The following is a 24730-nucleotide window of genomic DNA, read 5'->3' on the forward strand; positions in this document are numbered from 1 at the left end:
TTTTGGGTTTGGCTGCTCTCCCTGAAGGAGCAGAGTGGTTAATGTGTCTCTACTCAGGCATGTGGCTGATGCGAGAATGCTGCTGCCCCAGAGATCTGACACGGATCCCTGACTGGAGGGAGGAGCAGGGATCATCCACTGGGCCATGGTGCTCTCGGAGCAGCCACGTCATATGGCTTTTTAGAAACAGGTTTGTCCCACCAAGGGATGTTCATAAGCAAGCAGAGAGCCTGGATGCAGCTGATTAAAAGCAGCGGCTTTAGTCCAGGATTTGGGCTCCTTTCTCTCCCAAACTAGGCTGCAGCACACTCAGGCTGGTCTTCTTTGGAGTGGGAGAAGCCTCATGGCAGACCCAAGATAGCATCATGAAACTCTGACTGGCCATGAAGATAAACAGCACCCATTGGTGTAGGAGTGTCATCCTCCTGAGGCCCACAAGAGGATGAGTGTCACTGGGAGCACAGCACAATCACCTTTTGTCACTTGCCCTGGGACTCTGCAGCCCCACAAACCTCTTGAGGAAGGCTACCATTGAATGCCCAAGGGTTTCAGAGCTCATGCCATCCCTTACACTCTTCCTCCTTCTCCTGGCCCCTTTGCTCACCCTCACCCTGATGATTGGTCAGTTACAAAGCCCACACCTTTCCCTTCCAAGGCAAGCATGAGATCCACACAGCAGCCCAACCCAGAGACACACAGAGATTAGCCAGAAGCACAACCCACAGCTGTTTTTTGAAAATCACCGCATTTATTTTTCAACCTTCCTCTGTCGTTTGCAGTGCTGCTATTCAGAAGCCTGAGTTAATGCCTTGACAGCTCTGTGACAATAAAGAGAGAAGCTACTGGAGAGGGTTCAGTGGAGGGCCAAAAAGATGATGAGGGATTTGGAGCATGTCTTATGAGGAGAGACTGTGGCAGCCAGGCCTGTTCAGTCTGGAGAAAAGAAGACTGAGAGGGATCTCATCAATGCACATAAATGTCTCAGAGGCAGGTGCCAAGAACACAGTGCCAGCCTCTTTTCAGCGGTGCCCAGCGATAGGACAAGGAGCAATGGCCATAAACTAAACCACGAGAAGTTCCACCTCAACATGAGGAAGAAATTCTTTACATTGAGGGTGGCAAAGCACTGCAACAGGCTGCCCAGGCAGGTTGTGGAGTCTCCCTCTCTGGAGATACTCAAAATTCACCTGGATACATTCCTGTGTAACCTGCTCTAGTGACCCTGCCTTGGCAGGGGTTCTGGAATAGATGACCTCCAGAGGTCCTTCCAACCCTAACAGTTCCGTGATTTCTGTGTCTTCCCCACATCAAAAGGGGCACAGAGACAATTGTCCTGTAAAGCTGCAGTTTCATGGTTCTAGGTGGGAACCAGAGATGTAGGACAAGGGTGACAGCTACCTCTTGTGCTCAGAGGAATGAAAAAATCAGAGCTTAAAACAATTAGCTATTTCTTCCTGGGTTGTGGCAATCACAGAGTGAATAGAACCTGAACCTGAGAGCAAGGAAGGCACAGTCCAAGCATTGGCCTCTGGACTTTGGGATGGTCACTCTCACGGTAGACAGAACAGGTCCCTTCACACCTGCCAAGACATGATCTAGCTCTTGGGAAGAGGCTACTGTGGTGATTAAAGGCAGGAATGTGGTTTGGTTGCTGGTACCATGGCAGGATACCTGCTTTTGGAGGTAGAACTGTGCTCTGAGCCCCAAGGGAGAGAGCCTCATGCCTCATGGGGCCAAACCAATGAGGCCCAGACAGGCTGGGCAGATCCTCTTGTGCAGGGTCAAAGGAAGGCACAGGAAGTGCAGGCATCCCTCAGGGCAAGAGGGACATGGGAAGGCTGGGACGTGGCCAGCAGCAGATGGGGGTGGCTCAGGACAAGCCGAAGTGCTGCAAGCTGGACATGGAGAGTCAGATCCTGCTTCTACAGTGGAAGAAGGCTGCAGAGAAGGTGTTGGGTGGGGGAGCAGATCTGGGCTGGACTGTCCTGGGCTGGACTGTGCCTCTGACCCTGCTCAGGGGACATGGGATTGGTGGTGGCAGGAGGCCAGAGGGGTGCGATGGCTCCTGAGGTAGTCTCCATTCACAGTCCTTTGTTAAAATAGACATATGGTACTTTGTCCCCGTGCTTGGCCACAATGCTGTCACGCAGCTCCAGCTCAAGGTCAGCCAGTGCAAGAGAGCTGTGGGGAGAGGGGATACACACTGAGAGCCATGATTCTCCTCCCCAACCACCAGTCAAGCCACCCTCCCTCCCTATTGCCATTTGAGGTCATCTGCAGTCCCTGGGATCTTGCAGGCTCATGGCAAGACCCACAACCCTTCCCTCCCAGGGCTGGAAGGCAGAGAGCTGCCCATGGAGCTGGCTGTCCTGATACTCCCAGCACAGAGCTCACAGAGCAGGGGAGGCACATGCTCTCCTGCTGCCCTGGGCACCAGCATGTACAGGCAGGCGCTGCCTCGGGTTGAAGGGTGGGTGCCCATCATGCTTCTCCTGGGATGGGCTGAGAAGAACTAGGGGAGGAGGAAGGCTCCTGAGATCCCATGAAGGAGAAAGAAGCAGTGGAACAGGTACCATTGCTGTGGGAAGAGGGCACAGGCTGCTGGCACCATGAAGAGGAGGCTGTGGGACAGAGAAGAGCAGAGCATTAGTCTTGGGATCGCAGCCTGTTTGCCCTCCAGCCACAGGGGTTTCAGCCCAAGAGGTGCTGCTCACACCCCATGACTCCCAATAACTGAGGAAAGCCCAAGCTGAAATGTAAGCAGCTTTGCAATCCCTTCTGGGAAAGAGGTATTTTTTCAAGCATCTCTTTGGAGCCATACTCCAGGCACTCACAGGCAATTGAGCAGTGAGATACTTACAAGCCCCCACAGAGCAGCACCTGCAGAGGCCCATGGAGAACCCGGATCCGCTGCAAGAGAAGAGCCAGGAATGAGTCCCTGGCCTCACCAGAAGACCCAGTCACAGCGTGAGAAGACTTCTCCCCTCAATAGCGCTGAATGCCCAACACCTCTGGTGTGCACCAAACCCTGCCACCCTCCCATAGCCTCTCCATGTCCCTTCAGTGACTCAAGTAGGGAGCAAAGCAAGCCGGGCTCTGCAACTCCCCATTTGATCCCCAGCATACCAGCAGCTGGGAACCCACTGGCAGGAGAAACATGTACTCACCTGCATGAAGGCGAATTTCTCCAGTCGCTCCATGACAATGGGCAAAATAACTAGGTACAGAGAGCAAAGGTCAGCCCAGATCCCAGAACAGCTATCCTCTAGCCAGCCTGCAGGGCTGTCCCAGCAGGACCATCCATGTAGAGGCCATGGCAGCAGCTAGTTGTGCTGGGGGCCACTGGGTGTTTGCTGACAGCAGGGACCTGACACAAGACCCCCAAACATCCATCATCCAGGCAACATAGTCTGTGCTCCTCATGCTCCCATCTCTCCTGCTGGGTTTGCAGCATTTCAAGGGTCTCAGGAGCAGAGGGGATGCCAGGCTGCAGGATGAGGAGCTGGGGCCAGAGAGCACGAGATGCATCCTTGAGGGGCCAAACTGCCATAGGAGCACCCCCTGTGTCCCGGGTTGTGGTTTGGCACAAAGGGGCTGGGGGCGTGGGGGCCTCTGATGGGAATGGCAGGATGAGGAGAGCAAATGCCATCTGGGATGCAGGGACACCCTCACTCTTCATCATGAGGGAAACTGAAGCAGGGGAGTTCAGTTGTGCACCCTCCTGCCCCGCACTCACTCATGCCCGGTGCTGCCATGGTGATCCTGGAGAGCACAACCTGTGCGATGCCCTTCACTGCTGCCCTCTGCAAGCAAAAGCAGTAGGTGAGCCCCAGCAGAGACATGCCCCAACCCACATCCCCATCCCCAGACTCACCCTGGAGCGGCCAAGCTCATTGTTGTTCTCATCTGTCACTGTGATCCCGTTGATGATCTCCCTGAAGGGGACAGGCAGCCGTGAGCGGAGGACAGGGTGGCCGGGAAAGCGTGAGGACACAGCAACGGGGTGATGGGGTGCCAGGGGAGTCCTTTGTGCTGTGCTGGCGCAGCATCCCCGGATGGCCCCATGGCACGGGGCTCCACCACCCCGGGGCACTGCGGTCCCCAGCCCAGCCGATGCTGCCATCTTCAGGGCACAGCTGCCAGCAGGATCTGGCCGTGCTAGGGACAGACACTGCTTGGGACACGCAGCTGAGCCAGGGGACATTCCCTCACAGAGCACCTGAGCTCCTTGTGCTGTGACTTGTGGGGGATCCCGAGCAGCAGACACAGGTCACCACAAGGACCCAACCTGGGGTGTCCCAGCACCAGGATATCGTGGACTGGGGTTCTCCCATGACATGCAGGAGATCTTTGGGTCTGAGGGATCTTCCAGCACAGATCCCAGAACGGCTATCCTCAGCCAAAAATCCCCTCCTGCTCCAGGTAGAGGCTGAGCCATCCCACCCAGCATCCTCCACCACAGGCACAGCATTGCAAATGCACAGACCCCAGTTCACCTCCCTCCAGCTCCCAGGATGGGAATCCAAGGCAGGGAGCCCAGGCAGCCCAGGAGCCCGGCTGCCACCAGCTTGCGTTTGGAGGGACCTGGGTCCCTCAAGCGCCCAGGACACGTGTGACACTTACTGTTGCCGCATCATGGGGATATTGACACAGTTGGCAGCAGCCACAGCTGCAAAGGGGACCCAGCGGCCCAGCAAGGGGGGAGCTCGCTGCAGGAAACAGGCTGGCATCAGCATGAGAGAGCAGGATGTGCCCAGCTGCCTCACCTGGCCCTGGCCTGGCATACCTTGGTGTAGAGGTTGAGTCCCACTGCAGTGGCCAGGGCTGCACCGGTGGCTGTGACATAAGCCACCCCGATTTGCCTGGACAGCGATTTCAAAGAAGGGAGAGAACAGAAACACCAACTCTGACTCAGCCCTGTTCCTTCTGTGCCCAAAACACGGCATAAGGAGTCTTTACAGGGCATCCAGGGGTGCATCAAATAGACACACTCCATCCTGTGGGGCCTGCTCACCTCAGAGAGATGGGGGAGGCAGCGTTGCGGTTGGTGTAGTTGACAAAGGCATTAAATGACTGGTTCACCCACTGCCAGAAAACCACGGCAGGCACCGTCCTGCGGAGGGAAGGGACCGGGAGAGCACCCGAGGGCTGTCAGGGATGCCAGGCCTGTGCCCATTGCCAGGCTTGGCAGGGAGACAGCCAAGATGCCTGCAATCCACTCATCATGGTGTCTCCAAAGGAAAGCTGAGGAACTGTGGCAAAGTCACAAACCAGTGGGAGAGCTGGGAAGTGATCCCAGCAGTTCTGGTTGCCCTGGGGAGCATAGGAAGGGGGGCGCCCAGTCCTGCAAGGCACTTGGGCAGGGATGGGAGACACAGCTCTCAGCAGGGTGGCAACCATCCTCTGCTGGACTGAGATAAGCCTTTGTCAAAGCAAGCAGCAAGGAGGGAACACATGGAGACAGAAACGGCTCTGGGGGATGAGGGTGCCTGGGTTTCTACTGGTGTCTCAGGGACACTGACGTGGGGCAGGAAGGGACACAGGGAGATGTGGGTCTGAGCAAGCTCTGGGATGCAGGAGGGTGGAGAAGGGAAATGCAGGGAGGTGTCAGCAGGGGCTGGGGATGCTGAAGCAGCCTGGCCTGGCGGCACATTTGATCCTCGGTTCCAAAGACTGCTATGGGCCACAGACCAAGAGCACGAGCCAAGTAGGATTTGGTTGTATTAATCATTACAGGGGCTCTGGGAAGAACTCAGGGTGAGGTGAGACCATCCCCAACCATGCCAGGGACCAAGGGAATCTGTGATGCTTCTACTACAAGCTGGGTGCTGGGGACAGAGCCCAGAGACATGGGGCTTGACCACAGGACACAGCCAAGCACAGCAGCCATGGGCATGCCTTGGCCAGCACCCAGCCCCAGAGGAGGCAGACTGGCCGTGTTCTGGCCACTGGCGACCTCGAGAGGGGCTGGGGGCTGTCAGGGCTGTGTCCCCAACATGGTGTACCCAGGAGCTCACCGATAGAACTGGAGCATGCAGCCAGTGATGGCCATGCCCCCCGGCACCTGGAAGGACATCCTCCCAATGAAGTTCATCTTCTCACCGCTGTCAGGGTGGAAGGCTGAGTCGTACAGCTTCTTGGCATAGAGCAGCTGCTCCTGGCTGCTTCCTGGCGGCACCACCCCGGCCCTGCAAGCCCAAAGCCCATCAGGGGAAGCTGCACAGACCCGCCAGCACCTGGCACTGCCGAGGCAGAGCGCGCTGGGCACCACATGAAAGGCAGGGGAAACATCTCCTGAGGAGGATGCATGTCACAGCTTGAGGCTCCTGGGATAAGCTTGGGAACCCCCCACAAAACTACCTCCAAAAGATGTTACATCACAGTGTACCTGCTTGGGAATGACTGCCTCCATCCCCCTGCAACACTGCACAGTGGTTGGGATGGCCATGAACACAGGCATGGCACTTGCCCCAGCTGCACCCCTGCCCCTCACCTGCAGCCCTCCACCAGGGCCTTGGCCCGGTCCAGCTCCTCCTCCGGCACCAGCACTGTCCGAGGGTCAGTGATGTTGAGGAAATGCTTCAGGCGCCCCACGAACGTGCTCTGGTCCCAGCGTGGGGAGTCGATGTTGAAGCCAAGGGGAATGGTGGCCATTTTGCTGTGAGTCTGGGCAGGGGGAAAAAGCCACTCAGCAGGATCCTGCTTTGCTTGCTCATTGAGTGCAGGCCTGCCACGGCCACAGGAGCAGTCAACTGGGTGAGAGCCGTGGCAGGTTTATGTTTAACAGGACAATTGGACTTTCAGCAGCCCTAAGCCCAGGAGGCCCCTGCACTCCTGCTGTCAGCAGAACACTGCAGTGAGGCTGCTCCTCCACACATCACCCTTCTTCCCTGCGGTCCCCCCACTTGCGCTGCACCCCACAGCACCTGGCACCCCCTCCTTGGGGTGGGATGGTGCTGCACAGCACTGTAGGGCCCAGCTCACCCCTCCACAAGGCTGCCCTCCAGGCACTCCCACAGGGGCACTGCACTGCAACCCCCGTGTGTGCAGAGCACAGCACCCCCACACTGTGCTGTGTCCCCCACGGCACCGTCCTGCACATCCCTCTGATGCTGCTCTGCACTGCCATGGCATTGCCCTGTGTGCTCCCTGGGGTGCTGCACCACATGCCCACTGTTGCACAGCACAGAACCACAGAATGTATTAGTCTGGAAAATACTTCTGAGATCATCTGAGTCCAACCTATGACCAAACATCACCATGTCAACTACAGCATGGCAGCAAGTGCCATGTTCAGTCTTTCCTTAAACACCTCCAGGGATTGTGACTCCACCACCTCCCTCGGCAGTCCTTTCCAATGTCTAATCACCCCTTTGGTAAAGAAATTCTTACTAACGTCCAACCTGAACCTCCCCTGGCACAGCTTCAGACTACATCCTCTCGTCCTGTCGCTGGTTGCCTGGGAGAAGCAGCCCACTCCCACCTAGCTACAACCTCGTTTCAAAGGTAGTTGTAGACAGCAATAAGGTCCCCCTGAGCCTTTTCTCCAGGTTAAACACTCTTAAACACGCCCAGCTCCCTCAGCCACTCCTCATAAGACTTGAGCTCCAGACCCTTCACCAATTTCCTTGCCATTCTCTGGAAGGCATAGCACAGCTCAGCACACCCCCAGGCTCAGTTCAGCACACCCCAGGCTCGGCCCGGCATGGTACAGCCCCAGCACACCTCCGGCCCGGCCCGGCCCGGCCCGGCCCGGCCCGGCACGGCACGGCACGGCACGGCACGGCACGGCACGGCACGGCACGGCACGGCTCGGCGCACCCCCGCCCCAGCCCTGCCCGTCCCGTCGCGTCCCCACGTGTCCCACCTGCGCTGCCAGGCCCCTCTCCCGCCTCCCGCCCACGTGTCCCTCACCCGCCCCCGCGCTCCGGGGCGTGGCCGCCCCCAGCCAATCACAGAGCCCCGAGCGGCCGCGCCCACGGCCCCCGGCAGGGCCGCCCCGTACGCATGCACGGCTGGGGGCGGGGCCGCCGCTGGCTCCTCCCCCGGCGCGGGCACGTCGGCGCGCGGGGCGGGTGTGACGCAGTTGCCCATGGTAACCCCGGGCCGCGCCGAGGATGGTGAGCGGGGCGGGGGCGAGCGGGGCCGGGGCGGGGGCGAGCGGGGCCGGGGGGTGCCTGAGGTTGCGGATGATCCCCCCGCGGAGCGTGGGGTGATGGGGGCCGGAGGGTCTGTCGGGCCCGGCCGGGCTCATGGCAGGCACGGGCAGGCCTCGGGCCATGAGGGGGGGTGCCAAGGCGATGGAACCAAGAGGACGGAGCCAGGCTCTGCTCGGTGCTCTCTGGCAGTAGGACAGGAGGTAACGGGCAGAAACTGATGCACGGGAAGTTCCACCTGAATACGGGGAATTTGCTGTGCGAGTGACTACGCACTGGAACAGATTGCCCGGAAAGTTTGTGGAGTCTCCCTCACTGGAGATATTCCAGAACCATTTGGACACGATCCTGTGCCATGTGCTCAAGGGGGACCCTGCCTGAGCAGGAGGTTGGACCAGATGATTGACTGGGGTGCCCTGCAGCCTGACCCATCCTGTGATGAGTCTCCCACCCAGGGACTCTGGAGGGCCTGGGGTGTGAGTGCCCACCTGGGGCGTCCAGTCCGGTGTGGGGGCCTGGGGCTGTGCAGCTTGGGGGCACCCATTCAACGGGATGAGAACTGTGTAAGTTTGGGGCCTCCAGCCATGGAAGACCCTGGCTGGGGTTGGGGCCCTGGCAGGACAAAGACGTTATGGGGGACACAAAAAAGGGGGTTGAGTCCCAAAAAAAGGCAACAGAACTGGTGAAGGGCCTGGTGCACAAGTCCTATGAGGAGTGGCTGAGGGAGCTGGGAGTGTTTAGTCTGAAGAAGAAGAAGCTCAGGGGTGACCTTATCACTCTCCAGCTACCTGAAAGGAGGTTGTAGACAGGTGAGGATCAGCCTCTTCTCCCAGGTAGAAGTGACCCAAGTGACCGGACAGGAGGAAATAGCCTCAAGCTGTGCGAGGGGAGGCTCAGATTGGACATTAGGAAGAACTTCTTCACAGAAAGGGTGATTAGACGTTGTAAAGAACTGCCCAGGGAAGTGGTGGAGTCACCATCCCCAGAGGTGTTTAGGGAAAGATTGGAAAGACTGGACGAGGCACTTGGTGCCGTGCTCTAGTTGACATGGTGGTGTTTGGTCATAGGTTGGACTTAATGATCTCAGAGGTCTTTTCCAATCTAATTGATTTTGTGATTCTGTGTATTGGGTCTAGGCAGAGGCTGAGAGGCTTGAGGATGCTACGAGGGGGTCTTTGTTCGAATGGAATCAGTGTGCCTGGAGTTGATTCAGTCAAGGTGTGGAAGGTGTGGTGGAGGGGTGGGTGCTTGGGAGGGCTGGGGAGCAGGATGGCAGTGGCCTGAGAAGGGAAGGAGAAATGGAAGAGTCTTGCAAGGATGGAAGGTAGTGTTCAGAGATTGACTATGAAGAGTCTGGGAGCAGTTGCGACTCCAAAGGGACACTGGACAACCCAGCCGAGGTGGGAGGAGGCCACCCTGGGACTTGATCCTGGCTACAGGAATTGAGGGAGCTAGAAGAGAGCTTGCTGAGGTGGAAGGGCTGGTTTTTGATACACAGCCTTAGAAGGGGAGTTCAGTCATGGCAGAGAGAGCCTGGATGAAGGGGTTGGGTGTTCAGAGATGGCCAGGACTGAGACAAAGTGCTCAGGGACTGAAAGGAAACTGCCGGTTGGGTGGGATGGACAGTCTGGTGAGTCACTGGGAAAACCCAGTCAGTGCTTGGCTGGCTAGGATAGTTTGCTGGGATGTTGTGTGCTCTGGGGTTTTCTGCCATGGGCTGGCGAGATGAGGGACAGTCTGGGTCGAAAAGAAGAAATAAGAATAAACTGTGGGAAAGACTGGAAGTGGAGTTTTGATGCTGATGAGAGAAAGAAAGATCCCAGGGAGAAAAAATGTGTTGGAGGAGAGAAATGAATTGTTTGAGAGGTAGCAGTGTGGATTGAAGGAAGAAACTGGGGTCTTGGGTGAAGGGCAATGCTAGGAGACAGATGAGATGATGAGGGTATGGTGCAATCTGAATTGAGGTTGAAGGAAGCATCGGATGATGGACCAGAGTCATCCAGGTGTTGGAAACAATTTGGGTTTAGATGCCAGAGTAGTTGGGGTGGGACAAGTGGGATGCTGGTAAAGTACAAGGAGGACTGGAAGGAGGGGTTAGAACTATGGGTGAGGGGTGGTGAGAGTGAGCTGCCGTGGATGTGGAGCCACCCCTGAGAATGCTGCATGAAGAGAGAGCACAAGGAGAAGAAAATAGCAATGGGAAAGGCGCTTTCCCAAGGGCAAAACTTTGTTTTGTCCAGGAGCCCTCTGGACACAAGCTGGATTCATGCACGTGGAGGGATTCATGCATGGGAAGAGGTGTAAACAAGAGCACCAAAGGCAGCTTCTCATCTTCACTGGGTTAATTCTGGCTGCATCCCTACCTGCTGGGCCACAGAGAAAGAGATTGAGATAAGGCCTGTGGGATCTGCTCTATTTTAGATGAGTTGGTGATGGGGCATGTCACACCAGGCACCAAAGCCATCACAGGATGGACATCTGCTGTAAAGATGAGGGCAGCTGCCTCCAGCAGTGCAGTGCTTTGTGGGACACATTTGGCCTGCAGCTGCCAAATCTGCTCTTCTACCTTATGATGTCCTGATAAACTGGTGTAGTCTGGGATCTGGCTGCTCTTATGCAGGCGCTTTGTGTGCGGAGAGGGCGGACTGGGTGTTCTCCAGTTTTCATGTTATTTGATACAACATTTTACTGCCTCTTTGTCTATTTTCAATTTCTTGGAGTTGTTTTTTGAATTGTAGCCTCTCAGGCAGGGTGGGTGGCACTTTGGGGTGCCTGGTGGGCTGGCCGGACTGGGCAGGGGATTGGAGAGCGATGCACTCTCTCTCTAGATTCTCAACTTTTCACTAAAACGGAATAATCATTTGTGGTAGAAACTCTGAAACAGCAGCAAATATATCCAAAGCAGCTATGGCAGCCTGGGGGTGTGGGTCAGCAGTCAGAAATGATCCAGACAGCTTCATGTAACAATTTACTGCTTGTCATCTGAGCCGTGGTAGCTGCCCGTTCCTGCCATATCCTGATTGCGCTGGGAACTGCTTAAACTCCCCTCAACGACTGCTTGCTCCAACTCCAGTGATAAGAGGGTTAATGCTGAGGTTTAAATTATTTCAGTGTTCATCCAAGTGAGTAAGTACAGAGGGGAAGTGTCTCCTTCTGCAGAGCATACCAGCATTTCTCACAGCTGTGGGGCAGGGGTGGTGGAAGGTCATAGTTGGAGCATGGAGGGAAGGATGAGCCATAAAACTGCAAAGCATGAGAGATGTGTAGTGCTGAAGTCTTTGGCACCGTTAAGCAGCATCTGCAGTGGGCACATGGCAAGGACGAAGGGAGGCTGCTACATGAAAGGATATGCTGCTTTCCAAAGTTTAGGAAATGCTGTGTGAAGCAGAGCTTGTGGCTTTCTCGTCACTGTAATAACAATCTTTACCAAGAGAGATGGTATGCTATCCATAGATGCTGGGGCCAGAGGATGGCCAGTGTTTTTCTAAAAGCATTGATTGAAGATGACATCATTGCGTCAAAACCAGATTTGTCAGAGTGTGGCCCCATTTTACAGTTGAGGAAACTGAGTCACAGAGTGTCTAGCTGACATTAGGCACATCTGGTGGAGAGGATAAAATACCAGCATAGCTAAATACATAGGCATCTTTCTTCTAGTCCTGAGCTCATGTTTCTAGGAAAACCAGCATCTATGTCTTGCCTGCTCTAGGTGTACCTCATACCCAGAAATTCTTTCTTTTGTCCCTTGTTCCTTGGCAGTAAGGCTCTATTTAAAATGGTCCCATAAAAAAAAAAAAATGCTTTCAAGGGTTATAAGTGTCTCACTACTTTAGGTTTCAGTACAGTTCAATGTCATGTTTTTTGGTTTATTTTACTGATTGCTGAGGGATTGATACAAGAAACCACCTGCAGATAGGAGAGTATACCAGTCACTGGCCAAGACTTTGAGGTTCTGAAACCAGACAGAGACTGCTGACATTGTCCAGTGCTGGGCATTGGCTCTTCTCTGCGCAGGGCAAAATACTTCCTTCAAACCTGCTGAAACCAGAGGAGTTTGATTTTAATTATGAAAAGAGGATTCATGCTGGTATTGGTTTATGTATCAAACTGGAAAGTGCTGTGTGACCTCTTTGACAGAAAACTATATTAGTAGGTTTGAGCTGGAAAAACTCTGTAGGTGACTCGACTCCATTAAATTTTGGATTTCAATGCAGGAAAGAAAGTCTGCATTGAATGACACCATATGGTGGAGACATGCAGCAAGCAAATGATTTTTTGGGAGTTTTGCCAGAGTAAGAAGTATTGAATAAACTGTGCTCAATAGATTAATTTACTTCGGCTGTATTTTGAAAAAGACTGGATGATTTTATGACCATTAGTGACATTTGCAGTTCTGCAGCCGAAGATAAAGGTAATCAGACGTCATTCTTCAGGGCACCAGCTAATCAGTGCAGTTGTGAGGAAGGACTCCCCTCCTCCAGCTCTGTGTGTGCAGGATTGCACCCTGGATGACAAATGTAGCCTCATATATCCACTGCGCAAGGCAGGATATTTGGCTCAACTAAGCCCCTTGTCCTTCCCTGTGTCAGCTTCTCCTCTGTGACTTTCTGAAATCGTCATGTGTACCCTCTGTCTTCAACTTACTCTTTAAAAATCGTGAACTGCTACCATATTGCTTAATTAAAAGTAAATAAATTGGTGCCCAAAGCGGTGCTAGGTGCTGTGCTGGCACAGCATGGAGGTGCTCCCATGCCATGGAAATACGGTCTCTCTGGGGTGAGAGATAGCCAACTGATATGAATAAGGAGAATCCAAGACAGGTTTGAACTTGACATGTTTGCTGCCTAAACCTCATCAAGGATTGTAGGTGTGGCAGAGAAGGAATTAGCAGAAGAATCATGGGCTGGTTTTATGGATATTTTGTGAAGTTTCTCCCACGGTTGTAGGAAAGGCACAGAAGTTTGAGAATCGAGCTTAGCAGTGCTGGGGAGCTGTGGGGAGACAGGTGCTGTCACCTCAATGGCAAATGTGCTAGGCTGAGTATTGAGGATAAAGACAAGTTACTTGTGATTGCAGCAGTGGGGAAGATGGCGTCTCTGCAGGGGTGTAGAGATGGGGGGACATGGTCGTAATGGCAGGCTGAGCTGCTGAGCTTTGTGGCTGTATTGCATCTTGGTGAAGTGATTTGATTCTACCTAAATATCCACATCTAGTAGATAAGCAATTGGTGGTGACTGAGGGTGGTTTTATTTTAAATTCATTATCTGAGCCTTGTGGCTAATAAAGTTAAACAGAATACATTTACTTCTCTTTCCTAATAAGAATCAACTGTGCTCTGCAGCAGCTTGTGGGCCATGCTTTTTATCCATGCCCCCTGTATCCAGCCCTCAGTACAAGGGAAAATTGTTCTTTCCATTGTGGCTTTATATTGCCAATCTGATACAATATTTAAACAGATTATCTCAATGCTCTGTTTGTCCCAAACCAATTTTTGCTTTGGCCTATAAAGTGAATCTTCCTTTCAGTGGCTTCTGTGGTACAGGATGTAGTTACATGCATCAACTAGTTCAAAAGATCCATATACAGCGTGGATTTAAAGCTGAATAAACCCACAAAACCCTTAGATAGGACTATAAATGTCACTGTATTTTTATATATGTCTGATTTTTTTTTTTTTTTGAGAGAGAGAATAGGATTACTGCATGCAGCTATAATTGAAAGTCCTTTGATAATTTGGTGGGTATTTTAAACCTAGGAATGATATTCTTTCATAAAACCACACATCCCTGTTTTCTGAAGGATGCTAATAAGATGGTTAGCTTTGCTTTCATGCTTGATGTGTTTATGAGTGCTCTTGCCCATTTAGTTGCCTCGCCGAATTTAATGCCCCACTCTGATTTCATAATAATTGTCAGGAGTCTCTTTTTCTTACTGTATGTCCCCGCTCACTGTCTGGAAAATGCAGTCTCCTCATTGCTGACCCCATCAGTCTGTCTCCTCATGGTGCTTGTAAAGAAAACCCTCTCCACCAAGGACAAAGATGTTTTTAAACAAGCCAATCTGATATAAGACATAGTTTGCTTAACCCAGAGGTGACCAAGAAGCGGTTGCTGGCTGACTGTGCCCAGCCTTGAGTTGCTCTGTCTGGCTGCCCTTCTCCAAAGGCTGCACACGCTGCCGTGCTGTGCTGTTCATTATCTGAGCAGCATCTGCAGTTCCCTTCTCTGTTACAGATGCCGCAGTCTGCTTAGTTTTGTGCAGCTGACATGCTGCCCTTACACTCTTGTGAGGCGTCTCTGCGGCTCCTCAGCCAGCTCACATCTACCCTGGCCTGCTCGAGACTTGTCCTGCTTCTCACCCTGGACACTCCAGTGAGCGAGTGCCGCTGGCCTGGCTGCCGTGCAGGCATCCCGGGAATCCTCCCTTCTCACTACTGGCTAAGTCCCAGCACGAGACATTTGTTACCTGCCCTGCTTCAAAAATGTGCTCCTCCTCTGTTGCTTCTGTGCGTCTCCTTTGCACCAGATCTTCTCATTTCATGGCTTTCTACCTGACATCTCCCATCAATGACAAGGCATTGCTTTCAGACTCTCCTCAGCCTGTTAGTTTCAGCATTGTGTTTGCCAGCAGAGGAGTGCTTGTCCATCAGTGTGTGTGCAACAGGGGCTGCTTGTCCCACATAGTGGTGGCATGCAGCAGGGAACTCTGCTGAGTTATTTTTTCCAGTCTACTAAGCTGTCAGGAAATGCCTTCTGTCTTTCTAGCCAGTGTGCTCATAAGACCAATTAAAAAACTTAAAAAGAAAAAAATGATAAACCCATCTGAGCATGGCCTTCCTTAGTTTTAAATCTTTGCTAACTACAGGGATAATGCTGGATTCACGTTTTAAACACGATTTACAAAATAGTAACAGTCGTAGGAACCAATACTATTATTTGGCTCTTGATTTAAGTTGTATATACAGACCATGTAACCTGTGCCGGCAGCTACTGAAATAAAGTCCACTTCTCTATGTTGGCTTGCTTGTCTTCCAGCCTTTTAAATCAGCTTACTTTATACCTTAGAGAATACTTTTATTTCTATATATATCTTCTCTTCTATTGGCTACCCCAGATAATCCTGTGATCAGCCATGCAGCAGTGTCACTTGAGTAGAATATGGAACGATGCTGATCGTTTTCTCATAGGCTGTCATACTAGCCCAGAAATAGCATCCATCTACAATGGGAGAAGCTCTATTAACATTTACAACTGTTCCTCTTCCCGACCCTTGAGAATTGCTCCGTGGTAGATAAGCAATACTTTGTAATACATTTCTTTGCGCTCCGTATTTTGGAGTTGAATTCTGAAATATAAAGGCACCTAATCCTGATCTGCTCTGGGATACACTGCTCTGCTCTTAGCAAGTGGTGCTGTGAATAGGATTAGCATTTCAACAGCTTCTTTTTTTAACTGTGAGCAATAAACTAAAATAATAGGGCCTGATTCAGAGCTCTCCAGAGTCGGCAGTAGTGCTTTGGCTGATGTACATTGGCTTTGGGTCAGGCCCATAAGAATGGGAAATTCAGTGTTTCCCTAGAAAGGAAGGAGAATGTGTGAATTTTAGAGTTCCTGCTCCTGTGGAGTCTGTCCACACTGAGCTGAAATCCACAGATTTACAAGCCAACAAACACAACTGTAAATTTGACGGCAGGTGAAAAGAAAATGTGTTGCTAGTCATGCAGTTAAAACTTGTGCTTTTTAATGATGTCAAGGGCACTTAGGACATGCATATAAGCAAGTAACCATTAGAGGTATTTTTGCTGCTGTTCCTTTTCTCTTCCCTCAGACGTGTGGAAGTGCAGACCATCACTGGGGCAGAACATGGGTTGGGTACTGTGGCCGGGGAGATGAACTATTGGGCTGGCAGGGCTTGCAGTGACTGGCTGCACTGAACACAACCCTTCAAATTCATTAGCCATGGGCCCATGGGTGAGAGCCAGCTGTGAGCATCTGGCCCTCAGGGCCCAGCACGTGGTGTTACAGGCCTGTACACTTCAGCTAAAAGCTGTTTGTGTGCCTGTGCCTGTACTGGGCAGCTGTGGCACCCTCTACCAAGCATAGCCCATTGCTAATTAACAGCTCTTGAGCAGGGCCTGGATTCCCAGTTTTTTACTTGCGTATCACCTATTAAATAATAGAGCCTGATTCAGAGCTCTCCAAAGTCGGCAGTAGTGCTTTGGCTGATGTACACTGGCTTTGGGTCAGACCCATAAGAATGGGAAATTCAGCGTTTCCCTAGAAAGGAAGGAATATCACCTATGAAATAGGTGATACCTTGAGCCTGCTTATTAGTCAGTAAGACTGCAGTTTTGCTGTTCCTTGCACAAGCTCTGAATTTTTGAACCTCAGCTTTCCTCAGTGCTTTTTAAAAGCACAGCAACAGTGGCAATCCTGCAGCTTTCTACAGATGTTTTTCAAACCCTGTTTTACTAAGTTCCTTCTCTTCTCCCTGTTTCTTACACATTACACATGTATTTTGAGCCGTGGTATTAAATTCTGGTAATTTAACAGAAACCAAATAAATTACTCTGAAATCTAAAAAGCTTACAGGGGTGAATTGGATGTCACATGCCTTTGAATCTCTGAGCGTTACTGAAAGCTTTAGCATCACGACCTGTAGTGCCGTGTCCTTTCCAAAGCACTCCCACCTGCGAGCAGTGAGGTGAGCAGTTGGAAGCGGCGTTTGCCGAGTGGCTGAGGCTGGGCTCTCCCGGAGTGGGCAGAAGGACACTGCTGGAGATGGGGGATGCGTTGCAGACAGTTGTACTGCGACATGCAGCTCTTTATCTTGAGGACAAGTTTCTGATTGCTGCGATCTGGAGGGGATCGGGAGCAACCTTCAAGGCTCAAATAGTCCTTGGCTCTCAGCAGGAATATTTAGAGGGTTTAGTTCCTCATAGCAACAAAGCACTTCAAGATATTTAACTGATTACACCCTTGCAGGTCGACAAGAAGCATTGTCTCCATTTTGCAGTTGGGAGAACAAAAAGGCTTGAGATACGGGCCCCATGGGCTCAGGTTTCTGCTGATATTTGAACTTTCTTCCTGGTTCTGGGTCTTAGTGGGCCTCAACAAGGGAATTGTCTGGGAGAGATGGAACAGGAATGCTGAGGGCTCCAGAAGGGGCTGTAGATGTATTTCTTTCCTATATTTTCTCAGGCAAATTAGTAGCAAGAGCACCTGTGTCCGCAGGCAGGGTCTCAGAGTACTGTGTGCTGCTTGGGCTTTGAGGAGGGATCCCTGACATGCAGGGACTGCAGAGCAGCGTGGCAGCGTGCCCAAAGACACCCAGGCATGCCTGGTGTCACAGCCTGCTCCTGTGCCCTTGGCTGCAACAGCCCCTCTCCTGCGGGGTGGGCTGGGCAGTGAGAGGCAGATGGAAGTCGGGTGATTTGCATCTCTTGGTGATGTGCCAGGATCCAGAATATTTTTCCAGCCATTTTACAGAGGTGCTGGTCTCTGACTGGTGGCACTGACAGAAGCTTGGGTGTGCTTCTGTAAGGTGCGTGGTTGTAAATGAGCTGACCTGCATATTCTGTTTCCTAATCCTGAGTGATACTGTCAGCTCAGAGAGCTGAGCCTGGCTAATGACTGGAATCCACTGTGCTTTTCTTAGCGAGGATGTGTGATGATCTGAGATAGTTGTTAAGTGCTACATCCTGAGAATCAGAACTGCACGTGCCCCATGGGTCCAGCATGTTTTAGACAGATAAACGGGGTTTGAGATGACCAGGGAGTTACTGTGAAAAGAACCAATGTCAGGTACATAGTAACCTGCAGTTAACTAGGAGGCAGATCAAATTCATGGGTTTTTCCCTCTGATAAAGGTAATGAAGAGCTTGCAAGGACTTGGTCTGCAGCTTCTGCACAGGGTATGCATAGGCACTGTCTCTCTGGCACAGGGAATGTCAAACAGCTGTGTGACAAGAGCAGTGTAGCCAGCGGGGCACCCTGCTGTGTGACATTTGTGCTGTCTGAGACCTTGTTGATGCTCTGAGATGGAAGAAAATAGGGGCAAAGGGAGGAGTAGGAAATTAAATGGGAATGGGGACTGCAGAAAGGTATTCAGGTGTCTTGGGACCCACCACCAGACAGAATCCATTTCAAGGGAGGAGAGCTTGACATAGTGGGGGGGCAAGAGTTGGGGTGGGGAAATAACAGCTATGATCTCTCTTGTGGATTTAGGGTTTACTGTCAATCCTGCGCAAACTAAAAAGCACCCCAGACCAGGAGGTGAGAATCCTCCTCTTGGGACTGGATAATGCAGGCAAGACCACACTCCTGAAACAGCTGGCATCAGAGGACATCAGCCACATCACACCAACACAGGTGAGGAAGGCCTTTCCTTCTTGAGGCAGTTATTGTGGTCCCACCTGCCACCTTATACACTAGTGATTCATCAGAATCTGTCACTAAAAAAGGGAGCAACTGGAGCCTGGTGCACCATTAAGTTTGTGTCTTTTCTGCCTAAGAGGAGGCTTCCTGAAGGAGCCAGAGAGCTTCGGGCCCGATCGGTCAGGTAGTGCAAAAGTGGATGAGTGCTGTGGAGTTCTGCAAAAGGCTTTTGGGTCATGCTAGGGTTGCATGGATGAGACTTTGTTCCTGTTGTCCTTGCCAAACAGGGGACACGTAGAGTGGATGCTGCAGCACTGGGCAAACCCTTGTCTCTTTGCATCTTTCACCTAACCAGCTCCAAGGGTCCTGCATATAAAGTGCTCCCTTCCTAATATCTCTCATGCCCTTTTGTTGAGCTTTGGGGTTGAGGAGAGGGATGTCTCCCATCAGAAGCACTGCAGCATTGCTCCAGAGGAGGTTGCTAGAGAGCTATGGGAGATGCTTCCCCCCACCCTGTAGCTGCCTCCCAAAGCTCCCAGCCCTGGCACCCTAATTCCAAGCCTTGGTCCCCTGGGTGGTGTGGCAGCACGTTGCCAGCCCACGCCACATCCTGTTTTTCTACTTGAATGCACTTTCAGTTGGTGCTCTAATTGATGAAATGGACCCTTCAGACGTGCAGCTGTTGCTCTTTTAAGCCCAGCATTAGCTGTGTCGTGTCGAATTGAGCTGAGACCTCTGGCTTCATATTAGTTGTGACTGTCTACTCAGCTTTCACAAGCTCAATCCTGCTTCTCACAGTGCCCTTGTTTTCTCCTTATCTGTAGCTCTCCCACCTCTTCCTGCACCCACCCTGCTGAGCCCTCTCAGGGCACTAACTGCATCATATGTCTCCATAGCCATGACAGCATCAACCTTTGACCCAAGAACACTGACAAACTGATGGTTTGGCAGCTGCTTTCGCTGGTGCCTCTCCCACAGCTGATCCATCTTTGTGGCTACCCAGCCCATCTCACTGCACGTTGCAGGCATGGGATATATAAGGCGTTAATGTCTGGCTATGAACATGCTCCAGTCACTCAGGTTTATGCTCTATGTGGCTTTGTTTCTGCTCTTTCCAGGGCTTCAACATCAAAAGTGTACAGTCTCAAGGCTTCAAGCTGAACGTATGGGACATAGGCGGACAGAGGAAGATCAGACCATACTGGAGGAACTATTTTGAAAACACTGATATCCTTGTGAGTATTGGCTGCAGTTGAATGCTGTGTTCATGCAATGGCTTTCCAAGGTCTCAGCCAGAAATTCAGAAACAAGTAATGTAATGTCCCAGCCCTCAGCAACACCATTGCCATTGTAACAGGAGTTATTCTGGACTAAATGGCAAAGTTGGTTGGGTGCAGTAAGAAAAATACAGTTATGTTTGCAGAAATCATTCAGTTGCATGTTTTTACTTTCACAGGATGGTGCTGTTTATAGCCAGTTCCTTTCCTCTCATCTCAGTCTCTTTCAAATGAAAGAACATTAATAACTTGTACTTTACCCATCTATAGCTCCTTTCACTGGGGACTCTGAGGGCCTGTCATGGGCATTAGTGACTTAAGCATCATGTGTAGAGGTAGGTCAGTATGGTGCCCTTGTTTTATAGGTGGGGAAACTGAGGCATAACAATTAAATGCTATGTCTGGCATCAGATAGGAAAGCGTCTGACTGAGGGACACAGAGATCTCTTGTCTTTTCTTTTGCTCCTTTAATCATAAGGCTGTCTTTTAATGGTTTTGACAACTTAGCTGTAATTACTTTACAGTTAGGTACAGATGACCACAATTATATTTACAGTGCAGGACCTTTGTTTTTCCATGCCAGAGCACATTGCCCTGGGATCCTCCAGGTGCTGTCTTGGCTAGTTTCAAAGATCACCTCTAGCATGCAGCCACATATGCCAGAATGAAGGCAGACGGGGGCTGCAGGCCTCTCCCTGCCCCAAGCAGTATTGCCTGTGGGAACAGAGAAAAGCCGAGGTCTGCAGGCTCCCATGGGAAAGTGGGAAGCTCTCTCAGAAAGATGCCATTCCTCCCTCCTGTCACACACATACTCAGTAATGTGTCAGGAGCTTCAGTGCACTTGTATGGAAGGATCAGTGCAACTAGGAACAGGAATCTCTACACCAAGGCTCGTGTCCAGTTACTGAAAGGCCTGGCTGTGCCTGCAGGCTTAGAAAGCATTGTCCAAATGAAGCTGTTATTTAAATGTGACTAATAAACCCTTGGTACTCTCTTTTGCTAATTGTCCTTTTTGAGCCTTAATTTGGAATCTAAAGTTCGAGGGCAGCCACCACTGCATAAACCCAGTTGATTGCTTTTGCAAAGAGGAACTGTGAGGTTTTCCATGGGGTAAGATTTGGGTTTGAGAAATGAGCAGGACACAGATTGTGCTCCTCTGTGGCCACTGAGGACAGAGACATGGCATGGCTGTGAGGTGACTGTGCCCACTGAGCCCAAGCTCTGGCACTGTGTGTGGTGGGGAGGCAGTAAGTGTGCAGATCAAAGTCAGCCCTGCAAAGCAGCAGCGCTGGGATCTCTGCCTGCTGTGGCAGGTGCTCAGGCTGCAGAGGCTGTGCAACCACAAAACAGTATCTGGAAGACTCTGCTGGCAAAGGCAATGAGCTACACTGGCCTGTGGGCTTCTACCCTTCCCAGAGTGTGCTGCATGGGAGGTGAAGAAATAAAGGTGAATTTGAAGACTGAAGGAGATGAAAGCAGTTGTTTTCCCTGCCCCTTTCACCTTAGTTAAAGCAATGTACGGAGAATCCTCTTCTTTTCATATGAGTAAGAAAATGGGTGGATAGAAGCAGAATCAGTTTGGGGGAAGCAGCAGTGCGAATTCAGAGAAATAACTGGTGCACAGATGGACTTGAGTTCCCCTAGCTGCTTCATGCTGACACCCAGTCCCAAAGAGGGAGATGTTGGCGTGTTGGGGCAGTGCTTTGCTCTTTCCATACACACCAAAACTGGGATCATGTATATGCTGATGGATTGTTGTCTTCTGCCAGTCCTCACCCCCGTTTTAGCCAGTAATTTTACCCTCTGACAAACCTGGTGCAGATTGTGCATTTGTAAATTGAGCCAACTTATCCCTCATGCTATTTCTTCATCTGGTCCCACCACTTACAATTTCTGCCCAACCCATTTACTCCAGGTTGTGTTTTGGCTTGCTTCTCAAAGGAGGTACCCAGCTTTACAGGAATTTCTTTCTCAAATCTCCATTCTCCAACATGGTGTTCAAACTGGCAAACTATGTTACCAAGCACCACAGCCAAAAACAGGCTCTTGTGTGGCCTTGGCCGTAGAAGGAAGTTGGAGATGAGATACACTACAGTTCCCAGGACCCCCTGCTTCTCTCTTCTCCTAAACAGTGTTGCATAAAACAGAAAGGACCCTCTAAAGAGTATTAAAAAGCAGGAAGGAATTACAAATTCAAATCCATGCAGGTGCCTTTGAATGAGAGCTTGGTCTTGCATCACACACCTGTGATATTTGGAAGCTTAATGCAGGCAAATAAGGTGTGGATATCTGGCTGATTGCATATTCAGACAGGCACCTGCAGCTATTTGGCACAGTGCTTGCTGGTTTGGAAGTAGGCACTCGGCACATACTTTACTTTCTCTGTGCTGTGCTTTTGTGGCTTTTGCCCCAAGCACTGCTGTCTCTAGTTCTCATCTTGCAAAACAGCTCCCTAGCGAGGAATGAGCAGTGCAGGAGAAAGCCCGGCTGGTTGGGACCCAGAGCTGTTCCTTTCCAGTTAGACAAGCACCGTAATATGGAAGGTGCTGCCTTTCAGTTCACAAGTAGCACTCGACCATTGCATTCACGTTTTGTGGACTTCTGCAGGGATGTCCTGAGGGAGGACAGATGACAGTCCAGCCTTGCCCCAGAACACAGCTGTCAGCCCTGCAGCTTCTTCCTTTCTTTTGGTCTGTGTTTCCTACCCCAAATGCACAGAGGTGGATGCTTGGTAGGGGCAGGGAGGACGTTTGTAGCTGATCCAGTATTAGTGCACGTGCATGGGATCACATTGCAGGGAGAGGCCTGTGTGTCACGCTGTGCCCACTGGGCTGGTCCCCATCACGTGGCACCGGGTGCGTGCTCTGCTGACGCATCCCCGCGCAGCTGTGTCCAGCCCTGCCGCGTGTCCCCCAGCCTATGTCAGTGCACATCAGCCCCCAAGTGATCTGCAGAGGGGCTGGGAGGTTGCTGGGTTACTTCCTCAGGCCTGGCATACAGATTCTCCTGCTGCGTGTTTGGTCCCATTTCAAACAACTCAAATGCTGCTCATTAAGGGAGTGCCTATAGTTTAATAGATATTGCTGCTAGAGATCTTCCCTCCCCCTACTATTTGGTTGAAATTATGCTGGAAGCATGGAGTCTTATGCTGAGACTGCCTGCAAGGATACCATTTATCTTGATGGCGGGGTGCTGTGCTCATCTATTCCCTGAAAACCAGGCTGACACTTGCTCCCTGTAAGCCACCAAAGAGCATGCAGATGCCATGCTAGCAGCTTCAATCACTACTGATGGGGAATGGCAGCGACTGGAAGCAAAATGCTCAGTGTTTGTCACCAGTCCTGTCCCTGTCTGCTGTCCGAGCATCCTTCTTCAAAAACCTTCACGTATCAAGCAGTGAAAAAGGGATACCAGTCTATTCTTCCCTGCATATTATACTGAGATTCCCTGGTTTTTTTTAGATGGCAGCTGAAGATGGAGTCTTGCAGGCTGAATCCAGCCCTCATCCCCAACCACCCTCTCCAGGAGGCTGCAGTAGGATTGCCTGATGGAGATGAACTCAATGTCCCCAGCACATTCATGTGTCCCCTGAGTGCCATTGTGTGCGTTGGTGGCTTATTGAAGAGGTGATGCTAGAGGGCAGCATGGCACAGTCACACCAGGCTGATGTTTGTACACTTCGCTGGGGTGAAAGGCTGTGTCTTGCTCCCCGGGTTTTGCCCTCCTATGCTCAGCTTCAGCTTGTAAGCTGGTCATTTGAAACAATACCAGCAGTCTCCTGTTGTCTTCAGATAATACATGCTGTGGAGATGGTGACAGCATCCCCAGCACTGCTGCCTGCTCCTTTCTGATTCTACCCACATGGCTGTCCACTCCCCCAGCTTTAAAAGAGGTGGTTCGTTTCCTTTCAGAACATCATGAAGTTTTGTCAACATTTGCTGCAAATAACAGCAAGGATCTTTGTGCTCAAAAGCATAATTAGTAGGTTCAGCTCACTTTAGCACATGCTAAGAGAGTTTTCTGGGAAGAGTAACTTTTCCTGTAATTTCTTTTTTCAGATCTATGTCATTGACAGTGCAGATAGGAAGAGGTTTGAAGAAACAGGTCAGGTAAGTTACTTGTGCCCAGCTTCCTTTGAATTAACTCAGTGCTTCTGAGTGCCCCTTGCTCACAAAAGTTAGGAAGAGGATTTTGTTGTTTATGAAGGAAATTTGCATTTCAAGAGACTTGCCTTTCAACATCAATACAGATTATTTTGGTGGATCTGAAACAAGGAAAATAGGTAGCCTAATTCTGTTTAAATAGAACAGTGTTCATTAAAGTTATACAATAATAGCAAATGGAGCCTAATACTGAAAGCACAAACTTCTCTAAGTCCTTTAAACCTTGCCAAACCAAGACCCTGAGGAATCCTATTTTCTTATTTACAAAGCTGAAATGGAAATCATATTGACTTGATTGTCTTTTGGATGGAATTGAAAAAAAGCTAAGAACTTTTGAACTAGGACTGGCCAGAAAATATGATTTCCGTTTTGCAAAGTTTTGCTGTTTTGTAACATTTTTTGTGTTAGGTTGGAACAAAAATAGGACTTTTAAACTTTGTTTTGTAAAATTGAGAAAGTGACAGTGTCCCAAAATAGCTAGCAATAGGTTTACCCCACAGAAATGTAAATTAAAGCCTTCTGTTCTGCCTGATTTGAAGGAGACACTTGATCTTTTGCCTCTCAAGTCTCATGGACACACCCCAACAGCAGAACTGTTGGTTGTTCTAGGGGTGGGGGAGCCTTTCCCCTGCTGGAGCTATTACATTTTATATCAGTAATTAAATACTCATTGGGCAGAAGAGATGGAAAAGAAGCAGCAGCTTAGAGCACTTGCCTGAGTCAGGCAGAGTCAGCCTGGACCCCTCCTCATATTTCCG

At 51.0% G+C, this 24730-nt stretch overlaps 2 protein-coding genes across 6 annotated transcripts in view; one reads left to right on the top strand and one right to left on the bottom strand.

Moving 5' to 3' along the window:
• Nucleotides 1–726: 726 nt before the first annotated feature.
• On the bottom strand, nucleotides 727–7904 carry SFXN2 (sideroflexin 2). 5 transcript variants are annotated; one of them, XM_032115732.1, is made up of 12 exons: nucleotides 7633–7714; nucleotides 6494–6666; nucleotides 6018–6188; nucleotides 5015–5113; nucleotides 4787–4862; nucleotides 4624–4709; nucleotides 3875–3935; nucleotides 3737–3803; nucleotides 3168–3217; nucleotides 2861–2910; nucleotides 2574–2621; nucleotides 727–2181 (listed from the first exon to the last, which is right to left on the bottom strand). In XM_032115732.1, exons 1-12 carry the CDS (start codon nucleotides 7633–7635, stop codon nucleotides 2082–2084), a joined length of 984 nt encoding a protein of 327 aa, XP_031971623.1. In that variant the 5' UTR covers nucleotides 7636–7714; the 3' UTR covers nucleotides 727–2081. The 5 variants fall into 5 exon arrangements, with proteins under 5 accessions (XP_031971623.1, XP_031971627.1, XP_031971624.1 ...); XM_032115733.1 differs by lacking the exon at nucleotides 7633–7714 and adding an exon at nucleotides 7868–7904 and having other exon boundaries at nucleotides 2082–2181; XM_032115735.1 differs by lacking the exon at nucleotides 7633–7714 and adding an exon at nucleotides 7726–7747 and having other exon boundaries at nucleotides 2082–2181.
• A 111-nt stretch (nucleotides 7905–8015) lies between these two features.
• ARL3 (ADP ribosylation factor like GTPase 3) overlaps nucleotides 8016–24730 on the top strand; it is a 30646-nt gene continuing 13931 nt past the window's right edge. Inside the window, exons 1-4 of the mRNA XM_032115737.1 lie at nucleotides 8016–8120; nucleotides 18383–18526; nucleotides 19651–19767; nucleotides 23868–23918. Of these exons, the coding sequence (XP_031971628.1) occupies nucleotides 8118–8120; nucleotides 18383–18526; nucleotides 19651–19767; nucleotides 23868–23918 (315 nt within the window). The 5' untranslated portion in view covers nucleotides 8016–8117. The remainder of the gene's footprint in view (nucleotides 8121–18382; nucleotides 18527–19650; nucleotides 19768–23867; nucleotides 23919–24730) is intronic.

This window comes from Corvus moneduloides, chromosome 8 (genome assembly GCF_009650955.1).
Source record: "Corvus moneduloides isolate bCorMon1 chromosome 8, bCorMon1.pri, whole genome shotgun sequence".
NCBI classification, from domain to species: domain Eukaryota; kingdom Metazoa; phylum Chordata; class Aves; order Passeriformes; family Corvidae; genus Corvus; species Corvus moneduloides.